The sequence below is a fragment of the Pyrenophora tritici-repentis genome, chromosome 7, assembly GCF_003171515.1.
Source record: "Pyrenophora tritici-repentis strain M4 chromosome 7, whole genome shotgun sequence".
NCBI lineage: Eukaryota > Fungi > Ascomycota > Dothideomycetes > Pleosporales > Pleosporaceae > Pyrenophora > Pyrenophora tritici-repentis.
The window spans coordinates 1,608,418-1,633,959 of NC_089396.1; the positions used below are offsets into that span (position 1 = coordinate 1,608,418).

At 51.3% G+C, this 25,542-nt stretch overlaps 9 protein-coding genes across 9 annotated transcripts; 7 read left to right on the forward strand and 2 right to left on the reverse strand.

The window, feature by feature from the left end:
* Positions 1-62: 62 nt before the first annotated feature.
* Positions 63-3,864, reverse strand: PtrM4_130180 (DUF1777 multi-domain protein; the record flags this gene model as incomplete). The annotated part of the gene is made up of 6 exons (XM_066108975.1): positions 63-1,545; positions 1,594-2,716; positions 2,770-3,049; positions 3,236-3,588; positions 3,639-3,748; positions 3,800-3,864. The coding sequence occupies 6 exons, from the start codon at positions 3,862-3,864 to the stop codon at positions 63-65; spliced, it is 3,414 nt and encodes a 1,137-aa protein (XP_065960967.1).
* A 552-nt stretch (positions 3,865-4,416) lies between these two features.
* Positions 4,417-5,641, forward strand: PtrM4_130190 (Abhydrolase-3 multi-domain protein; the record flags this gene model as incomplete). Its single annotated transcript, XM_001940011.1, has 2 exons — positions 4,417-4,543; positions 4,590-5,641. 2 exons carry the CDS (start codon positions 4,417-4,419, stop codon positions 5,639-5,641), a joined length of 1,179 nt encoding a protein of 392 aa, XP_001940046.1.
* Positions 5,642-6,753: 1,112 nt separating this feature from the next.
* PtrM4_130200 (uncharacterized protein) lies at positions 6,754-7,124 on the forward strand (the record flags this gene model as incomplete). The annotated part of the gene is made up of 2 exons (XM_001940010.1): positions 6,754-6,883; positions 6,934-7,124. 2 exons carry the CDS (start codon positions 6,754-6,756, stop codon positions 7,122-7,124), a joined length of 321 nt encoding a protein of 106 aa, XP_001940045.1.
* A 2,851-nt stretch (positions 7,125-9,975) lies between these two features.
* Positions 9,976-12,273, forward strand: PtrM4_130210 (uncharacterized protein; the record flags this gene model as incomplete). The annotated part of the gene is given in 2 exon segments (XM_066108976.1): positions 9,976-11,097; positions 11,116-12,273. The coding sequence occupies 2 exon segments, from the start codon at positions 9,976-9,978 to the stop codon at positions 12,271-12,273; spliced, it is 2,280 nt and encodes a 759-aa protein (XP_065960968.1).
* An 888-nt stretch (positions 12,274-13,161) lies between these two features.
* PtrM4_130220 (uncharacterized protein) lies at positions 13,162-18,312 on the reverse strand (the record flags this gene model as incomplete). Its single annotated transcript, XM_066108977.1, has 1 exon — positions 13,162-18,312. One exon carries the CDS (start codon positions 18,310-18,312, stop codon positions 13,162-13,164), a length of 5,151 nt encoding a protein of 1,716 aa, XP_065960969.1.
* Positions 18,313-19,206: 894 nt separating this feature from the next.
* On the forward strand, positions 19,207-19,734 carry PtrM4_130230 (uncharacterized protein; the record flags this gene model as incomplete). Its single annotated transcript, XM_066108978.1, has 1 exon — positions 19,207-19,734. The coding sequence occupies one exon, from the start codon at positions 19,207-19,209 to the stop codon at positions 19,732-19,734; it is 528 nt and encodes a 175-aa protein (XP_065960970.1).
* An 85-nt stretch (positions 19,735-19,819) lies between these two features.
* On the forward strand, positions 19,820-20,875 carry PtrM4_130240 (uncharacterized protein; the record flags this gene model as incomplete). Its single annotated transcript, XM_066108979.1, has 1 exon — positions 19,820-20,875. The coding sequence occupies one exon, from the start codon at positions 19,820-19,822 to the stop codon at positions 20,873-20,875; it is 1,056 nt and encodes a 351-aa protein (XP_065960971.1).
* An 874-nt stretch (positions 20,876-21,749) lies between these two features.
* Positions 21,750-23,150, forward strand: PtrM4_130250 (uncharacterized protein; the record flags this gene model as incomplete). Its single annotated transcript, XM_066108980.1, has 1 exon — positions 21,750-23,150. The coding sequence occupies one exon, from the start codon at positions 21,750-21,752 to the stop codon at positions 23,148-23,150; it is 1,401 nt and encodes a 466-aa protein (XP_065960972.1).
* Positions 23,151-23,485: 335 nt separating this feature from the next.
* On the forward strand, positions 23,486-24,682 carry PtrM4_130260 (uncharacterized protein; the record flags this gene model as incomplete). The annotated part of the gene is made up of 1 exon (XM_066108981.1): positions 23,486-24,682. One exon carries the CDS (start codon positions 23,486-23,488, stop codon positions 24,680-24,682), a length of 1,197 nt encoding a protein of 398 aa, XP_065960973.1.
* Positions 24,683-25,542: the final 860 nt, after the last annotated feature.

The following is a 25,542-nucleotide window of genomic DNA, read 5'->3' on the forward strand; positions in this document are numbered from 1 at the left end:
AATGCCCCAACATTCCTCATTACATCCCACCAACACCAGCCTTTTTGATCGAGGCAGAAACATCATCTACGTTCCCTTTCCCTCTCCACCATCTCGCGCTCGACGTCACCCTCAGTCCTGACACCACCGCGTCTAGCCTTGGCGTTCTTCCTCAGTCCTGCAGTGAAGAGATTGGCAATGTTGTCATCACCGGTGGCACCAGACTTTCTGCGTTTGTCACGGTGGTTGGCAGGTCCAGTAGGTGGTTTAGCCTCTGCCTTGGGGCCCTTGGGTACAGGAACCTCATCGTCTATGTCATCGCGGGACCGCTTACTAGAGAGTGAGGGGCGGGCAGATGAGGAAATACGAGAATGCAAGGACTTTGATGGGGCCTTGTCGACTACGCGTTCGCGGCTGTCGCGCTCGCGGGCGTTGCGTTCACGTTCCGCGGCGTAGTGGTCTTGTACAGCGTCCTTCTCTCTTGGAGCAGGGCCGGTAGGGGCGGCAGATGCTGAGCTCGTACTACTCTTGCGGCGGTGGTCTCGAGCATCGCTGCCACGGTCTTTGTTGCGGTCTGCGGCCGGGCCCTTGGGTGGTTGGAAGGCGCGAGGACCAGTAGGGGGCTGAGCAGGCGGTGGCATAGCGATGTTCTTGGAGCGACCTTTGATGCTGAAGCCGTTTGCCGAAGGGCCGGTTGGTGCGTTGAGGGGTGGTGAGACGGCGCGCTTCTTCATCATCTGGCCGACGACGTCATCCTCCTTCTCGAGCTGCGCGAGCTTATCATTCCGCTCGCGTTCGTCGGATTCGCGTCGGTCATGGTCATCGTAGTCGCGTCGCTCACGCTCCCTATCCTTGCGGCTGCGGCGTGAAGAACGGTGCTTGTCATCATCAAAGTCGCGCTCGGCGTCCTCGGCTTCGCGATCTCGGCGGCGCCTACGGTCCTTGTCTTTGTCGCGAGAGCGGTCCTTTTCGCGCTCGTAATCATAGTCACGCTCACGTTCCTTCCTGTCTTTACGGTCTCTTTCGCGCTCCCTATCGCGTGAGCGGTCGCGTCGATCCTTGTCGCCGCTCCTATGCTTGCGTCGAGAGCTACCGTCCGAGTCTTTTCCGCCATTGGCATAGGCCTCGTCGTCATCGTACTTTTCATCTCCACGGGGCGACCGAGAGCGGTGACGGCGGCGATGCTCTTTACTTCGCTCGCGGTGGGAACGTGATGAACGATGCTTTTCCTTCTCGCGGCGGCTGCTGCGATACTTGGAGTCTGCTGATGCGCTTCGCGTCCGATCACCCCGACTACCTTTTTCGTCGCGATACCTGTCTTCGTACTCTTGCTCACGGTCGTCATAGCGGGAAGATCGGTACTGCTTACGGTCCTTGCGGCTCTCGTACTCATTATCCAATGGTGTGACTGATCGTCCGCGGTCTTCACGCCGAGACTGACGGTCTGCAGAGCGCGAACGCTCACGTGGCTCGTCCCTGACGTCCTCTCTAGCCTTGGACCTTGACCGTGAACGGGTGGGCGATCGGTCCTTGACGCGCATACTCTCATCTCGTAGAGGGGATCGTCTAGTTTACTGTCAATGCTTGTCTGATAGTGTAAACGAGTATACTCACGATCGAACCCTACGCTGAGGACTGGCCGGTGCAATATCATTTGTAGATGCGACACTCTTCGGTGGTGGGGGGAATCGACTACTGTTAACCCGGCTTGAGAAGCCAGTGTTAGGACGACCCTCTCGCATCGCACGTGGTCCAGTGGGCGCTCCAACGACGCCTACGCCAATGGGCTCTGTGGGTTGTCCTGTCAAAACTGTTGCGGCCCCATAGGCTCCATTGTTGAAGCCACCACGGGGGACATAGTTGCCGTTGTAACCCATGTTCATGCTCATGCTAGAATCGAAGGATGCATTCATGTGCTGGCCGGAGAACTGATTCATCATTCCGTGAGGATATGACATATCCGCCTGCATACCGTTGCCCATCATGGACTGATCGTAGCCTGGTACATCGGTATCACCCGTATCCACAGTTTGGATTGGCTTCAAACCACCATCTTGTGCTGCTTCGCTTGGATCGTCTCCTGCTTGGTTAGCGACATCGCCATCAGGATGAACGCCATTCTCTGTACCCTGTTTCTCGGAACAAACCAGACCACCGTCGGCGCTCTCTTTACCTTCATCAGTAGACTCTGCGGACGCCTTCGTTTGCTCGCCTTCGGTCTTGGCCTCAGGGGCAGCGTTAGCAGTTCCGTCAGGCGACTGGCCGTCACACTGTTCAAGAAAAGTCGCGTCAGTTGTTGGTGCCTTAGTTTTGCCGACCCCATGGAAGGGTATCGGCCGAAATTTATGGTAGTGTGAACGTACGTTTGGCGCAAGACCGCTGCGGCTGCCAGGACGGCTGTGCGCGTTCTGAAAACCAGGACCAAAGCTTCCCTGGCTGCCATTCCTGTTGTTTCGCTGGACATGTGCTCCTCCTTGATTGGCATGGAAACGATTCTGGTTCTGGTTTGGGAAATTATTCTTGGGAAACTGGTTCATCATCTCGGGATATGCTCCAGATTGATTATAGCCACCCATCTGATTGGGCCCGCTGAAGTTTCCATAACCACTGCCCATACCATTCCATCCATTACCATAGCCGCCACCATACTGCATCATGTTCATGGCAGACATGTCGTTCATGCCCATGCCCATGTTTCCTCCAAAGTTGCCGTACATGCCGTTCATGTTGTTGAAATCTGAGAGCCGTTAGTTGGATGCCGAGCTGAAAATATACAGTGGGAAGCCATACCCATGGAATTCATGCCGTTCCAGCCGCCGTTGGGCATCATATTAGCCATACCGTTCCAGCCCATACCATTGGCAAAGGCACCTTGGTTGGGAAAGCCGAAGCCCATTGGGCCTGCTAGACCGTTCATCATTGTATTGTTGCCCATCATGCCATTTGCTCCGTTTGTGTTGCTCTGCTCATCGGTCGCGCTGTCTGTCGCTGTCGTCTCCGTGTTCTTTGTCACGTTCTCGGAGACATTGCTACCGCGTCGCTCGGCTGCGATCTCAGTAGAGACGTTTTCCTGTTCAGGTCAGCAATTGCGAATGGTAATTGGAAAGCATCTCATGGTCATTGGCACATGTGGCAACGATTTCTTTTGCATTTCTTGACACATAACAGCCTTTTCTTTGTGTTCTCCTCTTTTTCGCACAGTGTATGACCCTAACATGCCTATGTGAGAAGAAAGAAAAAGACATTGAAAGCCTACCTCATTCGGATGGACCGAAGCAGAGCCGGCGCGCTGACCAGCATCTTCCGCGTTGTCCGCAGAGCCTGCTGCCTGATCAACCGCGCCACTCTCTACTTTTGGTGTTTCCTCAATACTGTCTACGGGCTTCTCTTTACCCCCTGCGACTGGTTGCACCTCAAGCGCGGCTGGTGTCACCTCTACGGGCGGGGTAGCTGCCTGAGCCACAGCCTTGGCCTCTTCCTTCTTCTTCTGCTTTTGCAGCCACACTCGCATCGTGTTGCGTAGTGACTTGTTGATTACGCAAGAATCGGCCTCGAGTGGCGAGTGGTCGCATGACGGACATGTTGTGGGAAACTGGAGGTTCGCGTGACCTGTGATAAGGTAAGTCCATGTCAATTTGTGAAAACCAGGCAATACATACATGATGAGCAGACTGATTTGGCACAGCAGATTAGCTTGTAGGAGTCAAAGGCCAGTTGGTTGCAAAGGGCGCAGAAAAAGTTCTTCGGGAAGACTGTCGTGGATAGCGAGCTGGGTACATGATTAGTATTGATATAGTCTCTCTTGTATCATTACACATACAGAGCAAGCTCCCTGAGCTCGTCAGCGAGCGGGGCCGCCTTCGGGTCTGCTGCGGGGTTGGCCATGGCGACGCTTTGCGGGATCGCGACTTCGGTAAGGCTGCCGCGTAGGACACAAGAACCAGCAGATGCGCCGCAGCTCTATTCCATTAAAAGAATACTGGGTATCGAGAAAGAAGAGACAAGAAGAAAAGCAGGCGAGGCAATCGCTCGGTGCAGACACAGACAGGGTTGATTGCAGTCGCGGTCGATGTGTTTGCGGAGTGACAGCTAAGTGATGTCGCGGAAGTTTTCTGGAAGTCGCGACCAACCAAGCGACTGGTCTGTGCGTTAGAACGCTAGTGATTTGTCACGTGTGTCAAACACCCCTCGTTTCCAAGCTTCAGCTGCCACTCTGCAGCATTGTCGTCATAATAACCTTTCGGAGCGTTGAACACCACCTAAGCCTTCTAATTTAGGCCCAGCAAGTGCTGCGCGGGGTGAGACCATTGTGGCGCTAATGCGGTTGTGGCTTAGCCGGACCCTTGTCAATGTCAGCGTCATCGCTATCGGCACTGGGCATGGCAATGGCATCCCTTGAAAGCTAACAAGTCCCGTTCCGTACCTTTGCCCACGAAAATGATCTTGAGCCAGATCTCGTATCTGGACTGTGTGGCCTTCCTCGTCTTTCTCGCGCCACAGTTGCTGATTCAGATTGGCATCATACCGCTTCTGACATGGCTCGTTCCAGCGTTGCCGTCGATTGGTAAGTCTAAACGCCCCCTGAACGCGAAGTATACTGATGCTCATAGTTTCTAAAGTTCTTGTCATCCCATATCAATTTGTCCGCAGACGCTTCTTGATTCCATATGAACACCGCTCGCCTTTTGTAAAGAAAGCAACACCGTTCCAAGATCTTGTGATCCGTTTTGTTCGCTATGCCTTTGCCAATATGCCCGCTTTCCTTGGTCGGGTTTTCTTCTCCAAGGCCGTCTCACTTCCCTTCCTGAGATTCCGCATGTTGAGACACGGCATCTTTACCAGCCCCCTTCGATGGACCGAGGTTAAGCGACCAAACTTCAAAGGCGTATTGGTAGTCTACGACCAACAAGAACAGCCCGACATCATTGTCTATTATGCGCATGGCGGAGGATTCTCCATGGGAAGCAGCTACTTTTACCTCGAATTTCTACTTGCCTGGGTTGCGCTACTCAAGTCCGCTGGATACCGTAACCCAGCTCTCTTCGCACTGGAGTATACGCTTGTACCTGACGCCATGTACCCAACTCAACTTCATGAGACAGTTGCCGGGTATGAATACGTTCTATCACTAGCCCACTCATCGACTCGTGTCGTGGTAGGCGGCGACTCGGCCGGTGGCACTTTAATGCTCAGTTTCTTGTTGTATCTTTCAGAGCATACAAAGCTTCGGCATCAAAAGCCGGGCCTCGCCATCATGATAAGCCCATGGGTCACCATTGTGTCTCGCAACAATCGCAACACGGAATCTGACTACCTCAACAGCGCTTCACTAGAGCAGTATGGTCGCCAATACATTGGTAACAAGGTATCTCCCGGGGATCCCATGGTTTCACCCGGCCATTGTAAGGATACCAAGAAATGGGCGGAAGCTAGTCCAGAAAAGGGCTGGTATTTCTTATATGGCAGTGAAGAAGTACTCGGGCCTGAGACAAAGGATCTCATAAACCTGCTAGGAAAGACTGGGAAAGATGTCGATAGCTGGGAGGAAAAGGGTGGCATACACGCATGGCCGGTCGCCAGTCTCTATCTTGGGGTAACAAGGGAAGATAGATTGAGTGGGTTGAAGAGCATCGTGGGAGCTATCAAGGAGAGAATACATTGATTGATTACGCACAAGGACATCAATCTCCATCTATCCGTCCCATCATCTACCAAAAGACTGCCGAGGCAGTTCGAAACCAAGTTCTCTTGCAGCACGCTGCAGTCTCTCAATTCTCTCTTCTTCGGCTATCGCCCACTGTTGATCCATCAATGGTGTGTTGGCGTTCTGTCTTGCCAACGCAGCTTCAGAGAGACGGGCGGGTGTCGGAGAATTTCTGGAAGTGTCAGATCAGTCGTTATACTTGGGTACAGCAAGAACCTACGTAATCGACGATAATCCTTTCCTAGTCTTATCGATGCTACCTACATCTTTGCTGCCCGGCTTTTGACTTGACATGGCCCAAAAGAATTGTAGATATAAAAGTGATTTTTTGTTTTGATCTCTGGCACGAAACTGCGCTCTTTTCCAGTCGCAAATGTGATGAAAAACAAGCCAAACCCCCCGCAGCCATCACTCACTCTCTTATACTCCTTTATATCCGTTCCACACCACCCTTCCATCAGCACTTGATTGCCTACCTGCCCGTCCGTCACCACTAAACCACCAATCGCAGACCATCTTCGTTCCGCTCAATAAAGCTAGTGTATTACCCCGCCGGGCTTAGATCGTTGCTCGATCGCTCATAGGGTAAGGTGCCCGCAGGCCCCACCCACACCTTGTCCTGGCTCACAGTGTCCTGCATGCAACCACCCCTCCTTTACGATCCTGGATGAGCAAAATAGCCGCTACTGTGCTGCGAGGCACACGCGGGCTCGCCCGCGCCCGGTTTGAGGTTTCTAAAGATGAGGGCACAGAAGGGAAGTACTATCATAGTATGCATAACCACGTAGAAAATAGCCGTATGTGATGATGCGCGTCGTATCTACGAATTCGCAGTCCATATTTCGCACATTCTGAAGAGCTTTGTCGCATTTGGCTCAGCCTGGGAGATAGATACATCACGTATTTATTATGTGGCCAAAGTCAGCCTGACCTGTCTCGGCATTATCCGAGCCTCTAGACTTCTTTCTTAATACACTTTCTCATGCACTTTTCTTCTCTCTTCTTATTCTTCTTTATCATTGCGAGGTGTATTTCTTCTTCCCTTCGGTCCCCGTCTAGTAGTTTTCGCAATGGCAGAGCTGGGAGCCATCGCCAGTGTCGTTCAGCTAGTCGATGTAGCCTTGCGCGTCAGTGGCGAGGTCTGCAGCTTCCTCGATGCTTATAAGGATACTGCATACGACGTAAAATTCCTCCGAGACAGTAGGCATTACGCCCCCTTTGCATTGGTGGCCTATTACTTATCTTATTAGTCTCACGTGACGTCGAAGCGAACGTTCGCAATCTGAGGAGATATATCCTGAAGTTTAAGAAGTCCACAAATGCAGTTGAAGAGTCCGAGGTTCTCTCCGAAGCTGTTATTGGGGCTTTCCTGGGGTATGACGATGATATACTTGCCGCCAAACGCCTGTTGCCGGCGAAACCAGTGGAGAAGATAAAGTAAAGGTTCGCTAGGTGATTTATAGACAGAAAGAGCAGGGGGTAATCGAGAGATTGAATCAAAGAAACACACGTCTCAATACTGCATTGAAAGTTACTGGAAGGTAAAGCAGTACTCAAGGTATGAAATCAACACTGAAATTCTTCAGGCTGAATGACCTACAGATCCTCCAGGACACACAGAACATCCTCGATAAACAGGCAAAGCATCGCAACACGCTGAATTATACAATCCAGAAACAAGATCAATACCACACTCAGCTTCTAAATCAAGCTCATTTTGTCAGCACTAATGTTGAGAATTTACAGAAGTCATCTACCCATGAGCACGAAGATATCCTCTCGAGCATTTCCAGGCAATCCCAACATATGGATAGAGGATTTAATCGATCCAATGTCCAAAATGTCTTACTATTGGAAAAAGTGCGAGACTCTAACAATTGCCTCTGTGACTTCAGATCACAAACGGAACACATGTTTGCACGGAGTCTGTAGTCGATTGATACGGTATCTAAAGAATCACAAGATATCCATACCCAGACGACATTCATAGCTTCAAGCATTGAGGCAACTACCAAGGTCGTGCGCCAGGAGCTTCGTATTACTATAACACCAATCATTGAACAAGCATTGAACACCATGAATACCCGTACAGAAGCAAGAATGCAGCGTTTGGAGAATACGATACAGCGCATTATTTATGATCTCGGCCACCATACACAGCCTCCAATAGACTCAAAGATGACAGAGAAAGAACCACGCCGCTACCCAGAAGGTTTCAGAGGCGGGCAATCAGTTGATAGCCAAACGAGCAACCAATGCGGTTTCAATTTAGCCCTGTCCCGGGTCACGTCAGGAGAGCAGGATGCTGACCTTTACCACTTTACAGTTACCTATAGCCGTAGGTGGTACATGGAATGGAGGATAGGTTCCATCGAAGCTGAAGTATCACACATTTCTCATCGCATCAACGGGTTACCGTCATCAGATTCCATGGTAGTGATCCATGTTCACTTCTGACCTCGCCAATCAATCTAACACCTGCCGGTGATCTCAATTCTCTACAAAACAGGGCCGAATCAGCAAGGCTACTCTGAGCGAAAGTCATCCGGTTTGGATGGTCATCTGGGCTAATGATGTCCGACAGCTTCAGCAGATGTTGAAAGATAGGGAGGTATATATTAGAAGCGAGGACCAACACGACAGGACGATTTTACATGTAAGCATTGAATCATGCCTCGGGGCTTCATCAGTTTTCACTGCCTCGTTTTGGATGTCCTCTTGCCAGACTGAGACTCGTATGCTTAGGGAGATATGAATGTTTTCTTAGCTGACGAGGACAAAGTATGCTGGGAGACGCGTACGCGTTAGCATTTGTAAATTTTTGAGCTCTCAAGGTCTTTCATGGCATCGGCCAAATACTGCGTGAGTCCGATATGAACAATATTGACAATTCAGCTCACAGTATCGTAGAACCTCAGAATGCATTTGGCCTACTCAACCTCCAGAAACTATTGAGTATTATCGAGCTTCTGGATTCTTTAGGTTGTGATTACGAATTGCTTGGCCAGTATCCAGGTGCAATCGCATGTCTTTCACAAAGCGATGTGGTGTCATACAAGCTTCATAACGTTCTTTTGTGCTCTGCAAAATAGAGCAAAAGATAGTTGGCAGAATTTTGCAAGTGGAAAGTTTCGTCACAATTGCATACTCTCAGATAATTGGAATCAGGAACTCGCTGCTACGCTACTTAACGAGCGTCTTACTCCGAACTTTGCCACTGATGGCGAAGGGTTGTACAGCCGTCTTTTATGGATATTGATTCTTGTAGAGATTCCCAGAGGGAGACACACTCCGACCAAAAAGAGCCAGCTTCATCAATCGCAATATTTTTGGGGGTTTCAGGTTAGTCCCAATACACCGCCTAACACCAAGCGTGCCATCCGGCTCATGCAGTTTTGTAAATTGCTATTTGTAGAGCACAAGTTGGATGTTTATGCAACAATGGCACGCAACTCTTATGGGAAGATGTACACACCTTTGTCTTTGGCTCGTAGCTTGAACATACTGGAAGAGTGGTCCCTGATACTTCGAGAGAGTGGATATTACTCGGAAAATGTGTTTCTGAAAGACCTAAGACGTCGAAAGCGAGCATCACGGTTACAATTTGCAACTCGGTCGAGAATAGACAATTCGGCGCTGGAACTACCATCGTTCGATGGCCTTCGCTGCCGACTTTGTCGAAAAGCCTACTGCAAGAACCCTGAGCATCTTCATGGTACCTTTGATCAGAACAAACCAGGCAACCCCGATTAGTCGATCTGCCCACCCCAAAACCGAATCTACAAGATTCACAATTCTCCCCTCTTTCCACTCACGGTGAAAAAGTAATATATCGAAACTTCTCCGTTAGCAACGTCTCTCATAAGCACCAAATACCTTTCTAGAACCGTTTTACATTCAGCCACGTCGAAAAGACTTCCCGAAAAAATACCCTAGCAACCCTATCAGCATAAATCTGACCTATGCAAACTCTTCAGATTACATGACTAACTTCCGGTAATCGATATGGTGCTCATAGTCATACTCTATCCAGTGATCGGAATGGTCTGGTCTGACTTGGTCTTGGTCTGGTCTAGACCGCCAAGACTTGGTCTGGTCTGGCGATTTTTTGAGACCGTGGTCGGACCGGTCTAGATGATCGGACCGGTCCGGCTATAAATAGGTCCACGTGACTAGATCTTAGACTAATCTAGCCAGAAAATTTAGCACAATATGAGTCATTAAGATCAAGGTAAGTCTTCTACTTACATAGAACAATCAAGTCCTTAACAACCTACTTATATACTATTGTTATGGAGCCTTCAACACCAACCTCACCGTCCCCATCGAATATTATAAGACTAGATTTAACGTCTCTTACTCCATCTCCTATCCCCACGTCATCACCCACCCCTATACTATCACCCACTCCTATTCAATATCACGAATCTCCAGATGAGTTCGTGCAGGGCGGTATCACGTACGTGAAACGTGCAATAATTGCAAGGAAGGATTTCCGTCAAGGTACATCACACATCTGGAAGTACGGACTCCAATACATTCGAGATAGCGATAAGAAAGAGGTGTATTACTGCCATGAGTGCAGGGTTGGGAAGAGCAAGCAAGAGTTGTTTGTCATCAATGGCACTTCTAGGATCCGGAATCACCTGGAACAGAAGCACCAGATTGATCCCCAGAGTGGCATCAAGCGAAAGGGTTCTGTACGGAAGTCTATAATCGACCAGCAAAAGGATGGGGCTGCTTCCAGCATCTTTTTCTGGAAGGAGTCAGTAGAGAAGTTTAAAGAGCTTCTAATTCGTTGGATTGTGTACTGCCATATCGCCTTCTTTCAATTAGAGAACCAGTACTTTCGTGAACTACTCCTCTTTTTAAATCCGGCACTACTCAACCACCTCCCGAAGGCTGCGAAGACTATCCGAAGCTGGGTAATGAATGCATTCATATCGAAGAAGCAACAGCTTAGGGAGGACCTACACCATTCACGGAGTAGGATCTCTATCTCCTTTGATCTCTGGACTTCACCAAACCCTTACGCTATCCTAGGCGTCGTCGCTATGTGGATTGATACTACCGGCATGCGACGTGTTACCGCTTTAGGTATGCGACGTATATACGGCGAACATACTGGAGAGAATCTTGGATCGGTGGTCCTTGAATTGCTGGAAGAATACGACATTAGCGGAGATCAGATTGGATACTTTATGCTGGATAATGCCTCGGCAAATGATACCGCTGTTGAGTTTATACTCAAGGATCTCTGCCCATGGATGAAGTCAAAACAACGTCGTCATCGCCGGCTGCGTTGCTTGGGCCATGTCATCAACCTCTGTTGCCAGGCGTTCCTTATGGGGCGAAACTGTGAGAAGTATCTTGCGAAGCTGGAGAAGCATCATCAACGTGGCGACTATACGAAGGTGGAAGAGCTCTGAAAGAAGTTCGGATGTTTGGGTCGTCTTCACAACCTGGTGCGATACATCAGGCTTACTCCACAACGGCGTGAGGAGTTTGCTACAATTATTATCGGCGGAGATCTTTCGCAATTCGACGGGCTTGAGCTTATCCAGAACAACTCGACCCGCTGGAACTCATGGTTTTATTCGATTACACGTGCATTAAATGTTCGAGAACGTTTAGAGCTCTTCTCGGCTCGTCATGTACCTGGAAAGGGCTCCGTAGGGATCGCGAACTTTAAGCTTGATGGACAGCACTGGTTTGAGCTTGAAAAGATTGAACTCGCTCTCAAAGACTTCTATGCTGCAACTTTGCTTTCTGAAGGTAAGAAGACGTCACTTGCGGACTGGTTTTCAACTTTGGACTGCCTTCTCCGGGAGATAAGCGAGACGAAGGATCACTACCACGACATCCACACTGAGGACGATAACAACTTTACATGGAAGTACCTTCAAGGCTGCGCTGATGCTGCTTGGTTAAAGTGCGTTGAGTACTATAACAATCAGCAGCTGAATTGGCAAAATCGATTCCCTGAAGATACTGACCTTCCACCGGCATATTATGCGGCTCAAATCCTTGATCCATATCGCAAGTGGGGATGGTTCAGGCAAGAGTGGGTTCTTCATGGCGACGAAGAGAAGAAGAGGTGGTTTGAAAACGCACAATTAGCGGTGAAGCATCTCTGGGAGACAGAGTATAAGGGAAGGTACCCTGTCGAGATGCTGCCACCACCAGCCAGGAAGGAGAGAGATCCTGACCCAGCATTTGATCGCCAGCGGGAACATAAGCGCATTCGAATAGACGCTCCAGTTTCTACAACTGATTTGTATGAACAATACATCTCTACTGACCGGCTTCATAACGAAGAGGCAGGTTGCAATGAGGCTATTGCGTACTGGCTATCTCGCTACGACTCCCAACGAGATCTCGCTCGCTTCGCTCTAGACATGTTTGCGATCTCGCCTATGTCGGATGAATGCGAACGTCTTTTTAGTAGCGCGAAGCTTACTATCGTCGATCGCCGTGGTAGGCTGAAGGCAGATATTATAGAAGCGTGCGAGTGTCTCCGGGCCTGGTATGGAAAGCCCCAAGCTGAGGGGAACAGCGATATCGAGGATAGTGAGAACGAAGACGACTAGATTGACAGTCAGTAGTAAAACACATTTCCTCGGCTTCCTTCTTTGCTTCAGCCTCATTCTTGGCGGTCTTGTTGGTCGGACCGGTCTGGTCGGACCGGTCCTTATGTAAGCACCTGGTCTGGTCTGGTCTGTACCCTCAGACCAGACCAGACCAGACCATTCCGATCACTGACTCTATCTTTAGTACACTACTTCCGTGGGAACATTACAGGAATCTGGACTAGTGTTAGTATGAGGAGCCAATCTTGCCCCAACGGTAAACCAAGAAGTATCCGGAGAAGAGCAGGAGGTAGGGTGTACGATAGTTGGGATATATGAGGATTCTGCGATGTTGGAAAAACAGATATGGGTTCAAGGTGCCAAGCACGGCGACCATTTCACAAGTACCAGCTTGACAGTTGGGTGATGTTGGTTTCATGTACAACGATATGGCAAAAAAACTGCACAAATGCCGAATATTTGAATTCTTTTGCGCGCTCTTTCCGGGCCCTTCCAATTTTCTTCTATTGAGATAATCACGGGAAAACTAGTCTTACAGTAGACAACAACAGAACGACCAATACGATTCATTTTTCCTTCTTCTAGTATTATTGATACTGTTGGAAGGCCTTGTACGATCGTACGGTGAATAACAGTAGCTAAGGTAATCTTGTGTATTGGTATTCTGGTGTATGATGATTCTACGAATGTGGGGGCTACGAAGGTATACATAGCGTTGGGTCCGAGTTGGGCCGAAGTAGGATCGAGGCGGTACATTGGGCCTTATTAGGCGACACACCGTGTGTATGCCGACACTGGCAATCTTTTCTTATTGTAACGACTGATGTAAGGAAAAACGGGTCTTCTAAAAAGGGCACAATGAGAGGGATTCCAAATAGGCATATGTGCCTACTCCGTAGGTCGCTGCACAGATCCCTCTACTCGGATTGACAGCTTGTTGCTTTCGATGAAACGTTCTAACGCGCGATTTGGTGTTGCTTTCGTGAATGCGTCCGCGGGGTTGTCCTCTCCGTTGATCCAGCGGATCTCAGTGATCTCGCGACGCTCGTATGACTGCCGAAGCGCCATGATGTCGATCATCAGTCGCTTCTCAGCAGTTGTTCCGAGTTTGACGAGGCATTCATACAAGGAGTATGAATCCGTACACACAATAAGTGGGATCGGTGGTAGACCTAGGCGTCCTGTAATTATCTTGAGGGTTGTTAGGATAGCGATAGCGATGTCGACACCGCTAACCATGCCGTACGTTTCTGAGGCAAGAACGCTCCGGGTAACGCGTTTGCATTTGGTCGAACTCCAATGGATTACGTTACCACGAATATCAAACGTGCTGTCTTGTCGACTCGACTCATTCGCAAGGATAAGTAGGTACCCTAGCTGTGAGCTAAGGTCTTGGTTGTTCGCGAAGGATCCGTCTGTGAACACTACCAGCTTTGCTGTAGCGAGGTCGAGAGGGACGTATCGCAGGCCTCGTTGTATGCTCTCAGATTGCCACTGCAGCCGGCGGTTAAGCTTCACGTATTCTGTGTCCTTAGGTTGTTGTATTTGCGCAGCCGCGGAAAGATCGAACGATGCTTCAGGTTGGCATATCGACGCAATGTACGCGCCACGCGCGCGCTGCTCCATGTACTTCTGTGCTCGGTTTGCTGCCTTCGGATCAATGATTTCGATCTTGGCACCTTGTCCCTTCTGCGTAAGTAGAATCGTGTCTCCGCGCAACGTTAGAGTACATCCGTTGAACTCGAGTGATACTTCTTTGGACAGTCTCTCCTTGGGCTTAGCTCGAAAATTGGCTTTCTGGAGCGCAGCGTCTTCTGCACCAGAGAATGCAGGCGTCCCAATCGCGAGAGTATCGTCTGTCTGCAGGCCCACTATTCCAAACGCTTCCCGTCTCCCGTTCGTGATCAGGAGGCACGGGTCATACGTTGATGTAGCCATGTCGAGCTCCTTGCAGTGGTGTCCTTGGTACGTAGCAAACCAGTGGACTCCTGCTTCCGCGATTCCATAGAGTGGCTTGATTACGCGAATAATTGTTCCCTTGGGATACTTTTTTATAAGCTCCTTTGGGAGGTGCGCTAAAACCGTGCGGAATAGCTCTGTTTGTGCCTGTGGGTACGCTTGCGTGATATCTCGTAGTTCCACAACCATGCCCTCATCGAGTAATGCAGGCGCTAGGGCTAGAATCAGGCGCTGGCTGGCTCGTTGGATGGTTGGCGACTGCGTCAGGATCTCGTGTTTGCCCTCGTCATTGTAACCTTGAACAACGAGGCGTGATTTCTCGTACGGGACCATGGTCTTGCCTTTGACTTCGCGGACCATGCGCGATTTGAAGATACGATACCCGCCGTGTAGAGTTGGATCAAACAGCTCAAAACTGAATACTCCACGGCCGACGAGGTCGTCGATCTCCTTCTGATCGGATGCTTCGAATGGAGCGCCCGGGACGTTAATCACGCCGTCATTGCGTAGCTTGACGGCCAGGGCGTAATCGTCCTCCTCCTTCTTCGACAGGTACTGCACCTTGGGCTTGTTCTTTGATCCAGGTGGGCGGCCCCGCTTGCGCGGCTGAGCCGCTTGGTTGGCTTCCGCCGGTGGTACCGGTAGTGGCGGTTCATCAGCAATCGCTTCGTCTGTGGTCGGAGATCCACCTGTGCCTTGATCTGCGCCGTCTATCGCTGTAGTCAGATCGCGATAGTACGGTTTTACGACAGTGGATCGGAACGTCGTTGGGCCGTTGATCATGTCTACAGTAACATCGTGGTCCTTCATATCGATGACTCTATACGGCCCTTGCCATCCATTCTTCTCGCGCCATACCATCACCTCACTCTGAAGAGGCAGTGACAGTACCCCGTCTGTAGTAGGCCCATTCCTGGTACCAAGTGCGTTGCTCACCGCATGTTCCGCTGAGGCCTTCCGCAGCGCCCTCATCGCTTTCTGGATTGCCTCCGCGCGATGGGTTATCGAGGGAGATGGTGGTGAATCCATGGATATCCGGGGGTATGCACCGAAGACGAGCAGCGTGGGTACGAGCCCGTCTGGGCCTGCGGTGTCGTTGACGGCCTTGACTGCCATCTGCAACACTGCGGCGTCGCTGGTGCCAGTGTCAAGCTCTGTCCTCAGGATCTCGTACGCGCGTCTGAGCGGTGCGTGGTATCTTTCTACCTTGCCGATAGACCAATGGGCCTCGGTTGGCACTTGTTTACATGTGATTCCCATGATCTTCGCCTCTGATCTGAATTCGACTGACGCGAAGTTGGTGCCGGCGTCGTGGGTGACGATATCTGGCGGCCCTTGGTATGTATCAATCCAGAGCAGGCGGAGTGCTTCCCAGGTGTCTTTCGCGCTCATAGACGGTAGAAATCGCGCGCCGTTGAATGTTGTAGCCGAATCGATCACGTGAAGCACTGGTTTCCCACTCAGATACATCACATCTACGAGGATCTCGAAGTTGAATTCCCGATCATCTTTCAGCCTAAACTTGAATCGGCGCGGCGCTGGATCATGCGCTTGGCAGTGATGGCAGAACGTTTGGATCTCTCGGAGCAGCCGTTCATCCACGTCCTCGTGTCCTGCGCGTTTGAGCAATCGTATCAGCCGTTCGACGGCTGGATGCCCGAACCTCCGGTGTAAGCGTCGGAGCTCAGTCTCCGTAAGGAATACGCGCGCGCGCTCTGCCTTGCTTAGGTGGAACCACGGGTGTCCCCATTTGCGAATCACTGGAAAGGTAGCTTTTCCTTGTACCAGCTGGTCCGTAGTATTGTTGAAGTACACGTGGAGCCGGTCCATGTCTTTCAGACAGAGGAGAAACGGGGTGGGTGCGTTCAAGACCTCAAATTTGATCTTTCCAATCTGTGTCGATACATGTGCGGTTCCAATCGAAGTAGTGACGCTTCCTTTGCCAAATTGCACAGATGCGTTTCCAGCAGTAGACGTATCTAGAGTTACGGTGGGGTCCTCAGTTTGGAGCGCCCAGAACTGCTCCTTTCCGGCTGTCGATACATTTGAGGCACCAGTGTCAGGAAGAATGCCTTGGTACGTGATTCGCGAGTATCGATCCTCGATAAGGAACTGCGTTGCGGGCGTAATAGGCTCCTTGCACCTGTAGACGTCTTCTCCAGTCACGTGGTGCAAAAAGGCCTGATCTGTGAGGTACTTAACTGCCAATCTTTGGTCCTCATCATCTTCGTCTTGCTCCTCTAGGAAGAACTGGTCGACTTCTTCCCCCTCGTACGCGACGAGAAATGTGCTAAACTCCATTTGCTCTCCCGTAATCGCGCAGTGTGTGATGTACTGCGCTTTTGAGCGTTTTCTTTCTTCAAGCGTGTGGTTTGTGGACCAACAGCCTGTCTTGCCGCAGACGTAACATTTCTTGTCGATTTGTGTGTTGACTCCAGAGCGGTGCTGAAGCCCACCGCGTCCGCGGGTGAATCCGCTGCGTCCACCGCGAGGGTTGTAATTCCCTCGCAATCTTCCAGAGCTGTTGTTGTTGTACCGACGATCCAAGTAGTACTGGCTATCCGTATCCGCCTCAGTGAAGTTGACGGAGACGGTCATGGCGAGTGAGTTTTCGATTGACGATCGCAGATCTCCAAACAGAACCTCGCATTCTAGAGACGGCTTGTAGAGTGCCATCTCGAGCTCCTTCACGCCTCGGCATGCTGTGATTACAGTCGTTCGGAGCGCGTATTCTCCCATGTACTGCTGTCCAAGTGCTCTTTGACACAATTGGAGCTTGTCCAGCATGATGTCAAGGACCTCGTGGAGGTTCTTTTCGGGGTTCTCCCTGCGGACTTTGACAAACGATGTCGTCGTCCAGTCCGCGTAGTAATGGCCGTGGTTGACGTCTGTGTCGAAGTGGTTCTTGAGCTTTGTGTAGGCAGTCAAGAACGTATCCATCCGCTGATCGACGAAGTGGAGGTAATACTCCTCTGCGCGGCCGTCGAGAATCCGTGGAAAGACTGCATGGAACTGCCCTGGCTCGATGTCTGCGTGATAACAGATGCTGTAGAAGATCTTCAATTTATCGTCTAGGAGGTCGTACGGCTTTCCCGTATACTTTTTGTCTCGGTCCCACATTTTCACGAAGACATTGATCGTCTTAGGATCCAGTTTCTCATTGCCAAACTCGATTGGTGGAACTGCCTTGTACGGGTCTGTTTCACCAGAGGGCACAATTGGGGGAACGCTCAGTCCCTTCGGACGTTGCGGGTATGCTGGTGTATACTCGCGGAATCGGTCGAAGTTGTTGTAGGTGAGGGGAGGTTGCTGACTTTGGACGCGCTGATAGGCTGGCTGCGGTGCGGATTCAGTTGTCTCTACAGGCTGGCTTCGGATTGGTTGGTTTTGGGCTTTCTCAATCGTTTTTGCTAGCTGGTCCTGAATCTGTTGTTCTTCCTCAACGGTCTCCTGTCGTCCTTGCACACGGGCGTGGGTCTGGTCTTGATCGCGGGTTTGCCGACTGTCTACGTCTCGGCCTCTTGTCCTTACAGGCGTTTGGGTTCGGCTCTGGGCCTGGCTTGATAATCTCCTGTCTGTGGACTGTACTGATCCTTCACTGCGTTGTTGCCGTAGTGCCCGCTCTTGCAACATGTGCGCAGCTGATCGTGTGTCAAACACAGCCGACTGGAATACGTCCTGAGGCCATTCTAGGTACTCCTCCATGCGTAATAACCTAGCTAGAGACTCACTAGGTGCCATATTAATACGGCCAGTATACACTCCCTTAAAGCGGAGGATCCGCTTTAGTTCCTTTGTGTATATTGGCTGGGCACGTAGGAACATTGCCTCTGTCCATCCTTCAAAGTCCTGACGGAACTCCCAAAAGAGTTCTTCATCTGCTGTTGGTCGATCTGTATAGTCCGCAATCGCACGCGCAATGTACGTTGTTGCTGTAGTAATCCCTACCTCATCGTCTGGAGCTTCAACGTTGTCCTCCCAAATCTCTGGATCGATGTGATGCCATTCTCTTGGTTTTATGTTTGTGGTCCCTAGTAGCGCCTCTAGTGTGGGTACCACTCTTCTACTACTGCTCGCCATTCCTACTGCCGGTGTCCTGGCTACCGGTGCTCTTTCCGATGATGTTCTCTCTCCTGCTATTGTGTTCTTGTTGACGCTTGTTGCGCTAGCTGCGTTCGCTAGAGATGCGTCGGTGGTCGTGGGTTGTACACGGGTCAAATCTCAACCGGTCGGTTGGCGCGTGTATAGACGGCGTCTTGGAACGCTTCTGATACGGCTGTAACGGTCGGTCGCTAGCCACGAACGACGCCTGATATAGCTAACAGTGAGCTTAGCATAGATAACTCCGCCTTGCTGATATAGGCAATCTAGGGAACGCGCGGGGTAAAGAATCTATCTCTTCTTAACCTAACTGTCTGTGACTGCCGTGCAATCACTGATCAGTGTTGGAAGGCCTTGTACGATCGTACGGTGAATAACAGTAGCTAAGGTAATCTTGTGTATTGGTATTCTGGTGTATGATGATTCTACGAATGTGGGGGCTACGAAGGTATACATAGCGTTGGGTCCGAGTTGGGCCGAAGTAGGATCGAGGCGGTACATTGGGCCTTATTAGGCGACACACCGTGTGTATGCCGACACAGGGGCTCTCCAGAATACTGTACTTGGGATTATCATGGTATGCCCCTGTCCATGACGACGCCTGTGCGGGTACTTGGAAACCTTCCTGCAATTGGACTGTGTCTCAACCAGCACGAGATCACTCGCAATCACCCAAAAGAGGGCAAAGAGGCAACCGCCAAGACACATAACTGCCTGAAGGAGCTTCACACACATTCGAGTCACCGAACACCAACTTTTAAGGAATTTGGGACCCTTATAAAATTATACGATTTTTACATCATTTTAACGGCACGGCGGCCTGTAACTACCTCAGCTAAATAACCGCTTTCTGCTCTCGCGGAGGTGGTTAGAATGGCTAATGTAGAAACTCCAGAGAGGGCGCCACGGAGTGCCCAACCCCCCCATACACGATCAGAGGAGCCTGAGAGCCCTATTAATACTGACCTGCGCGGCAACAAGAGGAGGCAGCGAGCACATACTCGTGCTGAACCTCCCATCGGTAGCACTGCGCCCACTTCCTACAATCAAGCTGTCTCTGAAGCGGTCCGCCAGCGGATTCAGGCAGCCCAGAAAGCTACAAACCTTCGCCACTCCATCATAACGGATCTAGCGACAGCTGTCGACAGATGCCTTGGGAAGTACACCGACCCAGACGGAGCCCGTGTGGCTAAGGACCTCCAACAGAAGGTGCTAAGGGCTATTGACACCTCCCTAATCACGCCCCTAATCACGCCCCCAAACTCGGGGAGCGACTCTGACACTACGCACCGCTCCTGGGCGGACGTAGCTAGGACCCCAAAAAATCCAACCCCCCAGCAAGGGGGCCGCTACGACGAAAGCGGCCACGGCTGCCCCAAAGCAGCTAGCTCAAACTCCTAGGCGACCTCTAAACACTGACAACCGCATCCTTATAGCGGTTGGAGCGGAGGCTCGGCTCCAACGGGCATCACCATTTGCGGCCCGCATGGCTATTGTAAAGGCGATCAAGGAAATTACCCCCTCCGACATACCTACGGCAAAACATATCAAGACTGGCTGGGCGATTACGCCCCGCAACGACAAAATCAAGGCCCTGCTTATGGGGCAGGAGAATCGCGAACTTATGATCCGAGCGGTAGAGGGCGAGAGCGCAAGACTACCTGAACGATGGGTGAACTATGCAGTCCAGGGCGTAGAAAGCTCATACCGCACTATCACAGGGGAAAGTATACCCACCACAATAGACGATATAGTCAGCGAAGCTCTGTCCCAGACAGGGATCGAACCGGCGAGCTGCCGGCCCTCCAGACATGGACCCACGGAGGGAAGGACAACCTGGATTATATCTTTCACCAGACCCGTACGATCGTTTCGCCTATTTGGGACGGGCGACTACGCGCACGAGATAAAGAAGAACTCACCTGCAATGCTGCACGACCCAGGCTGCCTAGGGTACTGCAAAACCAGCCGCTGCACAAGGCCAGCCCGCTGCACGACATGCAGCAAAACAACGGCAACTCACCAGGGACCACACGGAGAACAATGCAAAGACACACCAAAGTGCGCCAACTGCCACGGCCCATTTCCAGCAACCCACGACAAGTGCCCAGCAGCCCCAACGAGGGCGAACGGCCGACTCATCCAACCCACAAAGGGGGAACTAAAAGTCATTAGGGAGGCGGGTGACCGTGCTTCTGAGGCAATGCAGCCAGCTAGAGGAAGACAGACAGGCAGCACGGTCGAAACCTCCATTGAAATCACGGACGGCGACATAGCTAATACTACTGAGCCTGTGGGAACACCTACGGACGCAAGTAAAAGAAGCCGACAAGACGTAAACAACCTAAACACAGCCACTGTTAGAGAGCCCGCAACCACCCTAGGGACTAGGAGGTCTAAGAGAACAGCTGCAACTACGCAAGACCTCAACCTAGCGCGAATGTCTGCTAGAAGCGTGCAGCCTAGCACCGCTGACCAAGACCCTAATACGTCATCGTCTGAGCACGCTGACACTGAAATGAGCCTCGGATCTAGTGCGTAATGAGGGCACAACCCGCAAATTCACCCGGCGAAACCACGCCACACCGACACAGACAAATGCAGGTATGCTGGGTGAATGTGGCCAGAAGCTCGCCTTGCCACATTACAGCCTTAGAACGTGCATGGGAAGCAGACATAGACATAGTATGCATCCAAGAACCCTTTACTCTCACTGGAACCCGGACCTCTACACACCCAGGATTCCATATGATATCGCCAGTGATAAGCTGGAACAACCCCACAACGTGGGGAACTGACCGACCACGGGTGCTCACCTATACCCGTAAGAGCCCAAATATAAGGGCTACTCTTATACACCCACGCATCAGCCGGGATGTGCTATGGATCGAGGCCAACGGCTACCGCATATTGAATGTTTATAGGCAGCCACAGAATGACTCGACATTTCAATACCTCACAGCTTTAACGCCACCCCGTAACTGCCTTATAGGGGGTGACTTAAACGCCCGCCATGAACTTTTTGAGCCCGGCTCCACGTCGGCCAATAGGGGGGCAGAGATCGCCCGCTGGGCCACTCAGAACGACATACCCTACATCGGCGAGGCAGGTAACCCAACACATCGGGCGGGACACGTGCTAGACGTATCCTTCTCAAATATACCCTTCGCTAGAACGACAGTCCGCGAAGATATGTATACAGGGTCAGACCATTTCACCCTAGTGACTGTGTCCTTCCAAGCCGAGGGAGAGCGGTGCTAGAACAGCATCACTACCGGGTCCACGAGAGAAACATAGATAGGTTTGCCGGGCTAGTTCAACTCTACACAGTAGGCGTACAGCCAATTAGCAATAGCGCCCCAGCGGACGTAATCGACGCAAGCATAGCTAGAATCACCCAAGCTATAGGAGATGCAATGCACGCGGCGGGAACACCAAATAGAGAAAAAGGCCACTCCGCCCCATGGTGGACAGAGGACTGTAGAGTGGCGTATAAGCGGCATATCCAGGAAAAGTCGGACTATGGCCAATCCCCCTCAGAAGCCACCCGTGCGTTCCTAGCTACGGTACGAAAAGCCAAGAGAACGTACTGGCAGCAGCGCATAGACGGCTGTAATAACGACAAAGATCTATACAAGCTAGTAGGCTGGCATAAACTATCATTCGACCAACGGGACACCCCACTTGTAATCGAAGGTAGGACAATCACAGCACCACTCGAGAAAGCTGAGGCACTTAGAGAGGCAATCCTCGACCGTTTTTCGGCGGAGGACGACCTCCTAGAACCACCGCCTCTTGACAACGACCCGCAAACCACGCCACTACCATGGGACACATACATATCGATGGAGGAGACTGAACGCTACGTGATTGGAGTATCTAGCACCTCCCCAGGACCCGATCAGGTGACCGTCCGACTCCTAAAGGCATGCTGGGAACACATTAGACACCTAGTGCTAGGCATCTACCGGGCGTGCATGGAACAAGGCCACTACCCAGCCGCCTGGAAGACGGTAGAAGTGGCCATGATACCCAAAGTCGGGAAGAAGGATAAGTCCTCACCCAGATCAATGAGACCAATTGCCCTATCGTCCTGTCTAGGGAAGGGACTCGAGCGTATCATAGCAAGGCGCATAGCACACACAGCTATGGCTTTTGACATCCTAAGCCCACAGCACGGTGGAGCGCTGCCAAAACGCTCTGCGATGGACCTGGCGACCGCATTCACACACGACGTGGAGATGGCTTGGTCAAGACACGAGCATGTCTCTATGCTCACGTTAGACGTCCAAGGGGCGTTTGACGCGCTACTGAAAAACAGGCTACTACACCGAATGCGGCAACAAGGGTGGCCACCCCTACTCCGGAAATTTATCCAGAACTTCCTGTCGGAAAGGAGGGTGCGAGTACGCCTAGGCAATGTCACTACACCTGTACATCGAGTGGCCTGCGGCACCCCGCAGGGATCGCCGCTATCACCGGTCCTATACACCCTATACCTAGCTGAACTACTCAACCAGGACCGAAAACTCCGGTTCGGGTATGCCGACGACATCAACCTATACCGGGTCTCCCACTCTTTAGACGAGAACGTCGCACTGCTAGCAGAGGACCTCAAATCTATCAATGAATGGGGAGCTGCGAACAAGATCACGTTTGCACCAGAGAAACGGGAGCTGATCCACCTCACGCGCCAGAAAGGACTACATGCGCCGCCAATCCAATTGGAAGATCAAACAATTCACCCTATAGCCCCTGCGCAGGGGGAAGCCAGACAGCGCTGCGCTGGCTTGGGGTGTGGTTTGATAGGGGACTAACTTTCAAGAAGCACGTCGCAGAAAGGGCGGCGCAAGCTAGGAAAGTAGCGAACCATCTCCGGAGCCTCGCCAACACAGCCCACGGCCCTCCAGCAGGATCGCTACGCAAGGCAGCCATAACATGTATCCTGCCCATACTACTATACGGAGCCGAAACATGGTACGAGGGCAGGACGAAGAACCCACGAATTGCAAGGGTTTCCCGTAAACCCACGGTCAGCACTAGGGTAGGCTGGCACCTAACCACGATAGATCAGGCACTAGTAGCAGCCACGAAGGCAATCCTCCCTGCGTGGAGGACAACACCAAACGCAGTACTGCTAAGAGAAGCTGCGATGCCGTCGGCACAGGTGGCGCTGGAGGAGGCTAAGCTCCGCTTTGCGGTTCACCTACGCACGATAGACGACAAGCACCCACTTACTAATAGAACTACACTGCCACTAGTCATACGAGGACGCGCAGCGGGCAACCGACGGATACCAAGATCGAAGGTTCAGCGCGTAGCACAACTGCTACCCGCCACACCCCGAAACGTCCTAGCCAGCCCTCACTTTTCAGACGGGTCGAGGCAGGATCCAACGCAAGGGCAAGGAAAGGACATTGCTGCCCAGAATTTCACCATCTGGTGGGAGTCTCTTGGACAGGAGACAATCACTGTCTTCTCAGACGGGTCTGAACAACAAATCAACGGTACAAGGGTGGTCACTTACGGGTACGCTATATACCAGGGCCAGGCCGCCGTGGCGACTGGACAAGGTTCACTAAATGCCCTTAGCCACGTCTTCGATGCGGAGGCTATAGGCGCGTGCAGAGGACTCAAACACGCACTACAACTCTCACTGCCTAGCCAGAGGGAGATCGTACTTTGCATAGACAGCACTTCGGTAATATGGGGCATACGCGGAACCGCCCCTACCTCCTCCCAATGGGCGTTCCTCCAAATCCATGGAGCTATGGAGGCCTACAACGTGAAAACGCGGTGGGCGCCGGGACACATGAAGATTGTTGGAAACGAACTCGCCGACCAGCTGGCTGACAACGAGGCCAAAGACCCGCACCAGCCATACGGCATGGCCGCCTCCCCCACAAGATCCGGTATACGAACAGTAGGCCGCCGCCTCCTCGAACATACAAGGGACACTTGGTGGAAGGATAAGAGCAGTAGGCTATCAGCATGGTACACGCAATGGCAGCTGCCATACGATACTAGGCGCACGCCCGCAGCGCTATGGCTACTCCGAAGGATACTCGCGAAAGTCCTTATGATACGCTCAACGCATGGCGACTTTGAATGGTACCACCGAAAATTCAACCACGAGGATACCTCGAATTGCCTATGCGGCAGGCCCAAGACGCCAGAACACCTAGTGTTCTGCAAGAGAGCCACAACACACTTCAAGAAGTGGCCTCTACGCCCCATCGTGCCCCCTCGCACAAGACAGGAAGGCCTAGCGTACCTCGCGCAATTAATAGACCAGCCACAAGAGTTCGAGACCTTCGTGAAGGTAACGAACTCCTTCTATGACGAGTGATTTCTATTTTTGAATTTCACAAAGACCCGCTGAATTCCTTGGCATTATTCAGTGTAGGATTCGCGGCAAAACGCCGCATAGATGCCACAACCCACACGCTCTCTCTCAAACCTTTTATTATATCTCTAATTGCCTCTTGTTACTTTTTCGTTTCTCTCTCTAAAAAGCAGTTACTGTACTGCATCGATCAAAGGCGCAAGCCACGAAATACTAGAATATTGTAGGAAAACGGCTTCAAATGGCGGGAGTCCTTTTCACGAACATGTATATAGGCAGGACATCACTCCCCTTAGATACAAAACACCTAGGAATAGGTTCCACGAGGCAAGTGCGACAGCACTATAAGACCACGGCGGGACCCGCCCGAATACCCTATGGGAGGTTACAGATAGGGCGTTAAACCATAATCAACATCAACATCAACCCAACTCGAATGTGTGTTGTTGATGTTGATTGTTGATTGTGGTTTAACGCCCTATCTGTAACCTCCCATAGGGTATTCGGGCGGGTCCCGCCGTGGTCTTATAGTGCTGTCGCACTTGCCTCGTGGAACCTATTCCTAGGTGTTTTGTATCTAAGGGGAGTGATGTCCTGCCTATATACATGTTCGTGAAAAGGACTCCCGCCATTTGAAGCCGTTTTCCTACAATATTCTAGTATTTCGTGGCTTGCGCCTTTGATCGATGCAGTACAGTAACTGCTTTTTAGAGAGAGAAACGAAAAAGTAACAAGAGGCAATTAGAGATATAATAAAAGGTTTGAGAGAGAGCGTGTGGGTTGTGGCATCTATGCGGCGTTTTGCCGCGAATCCTACACTGAATAATGCCAAGGAATTCAGCGGGTCTTTGTGAAATTCAAAA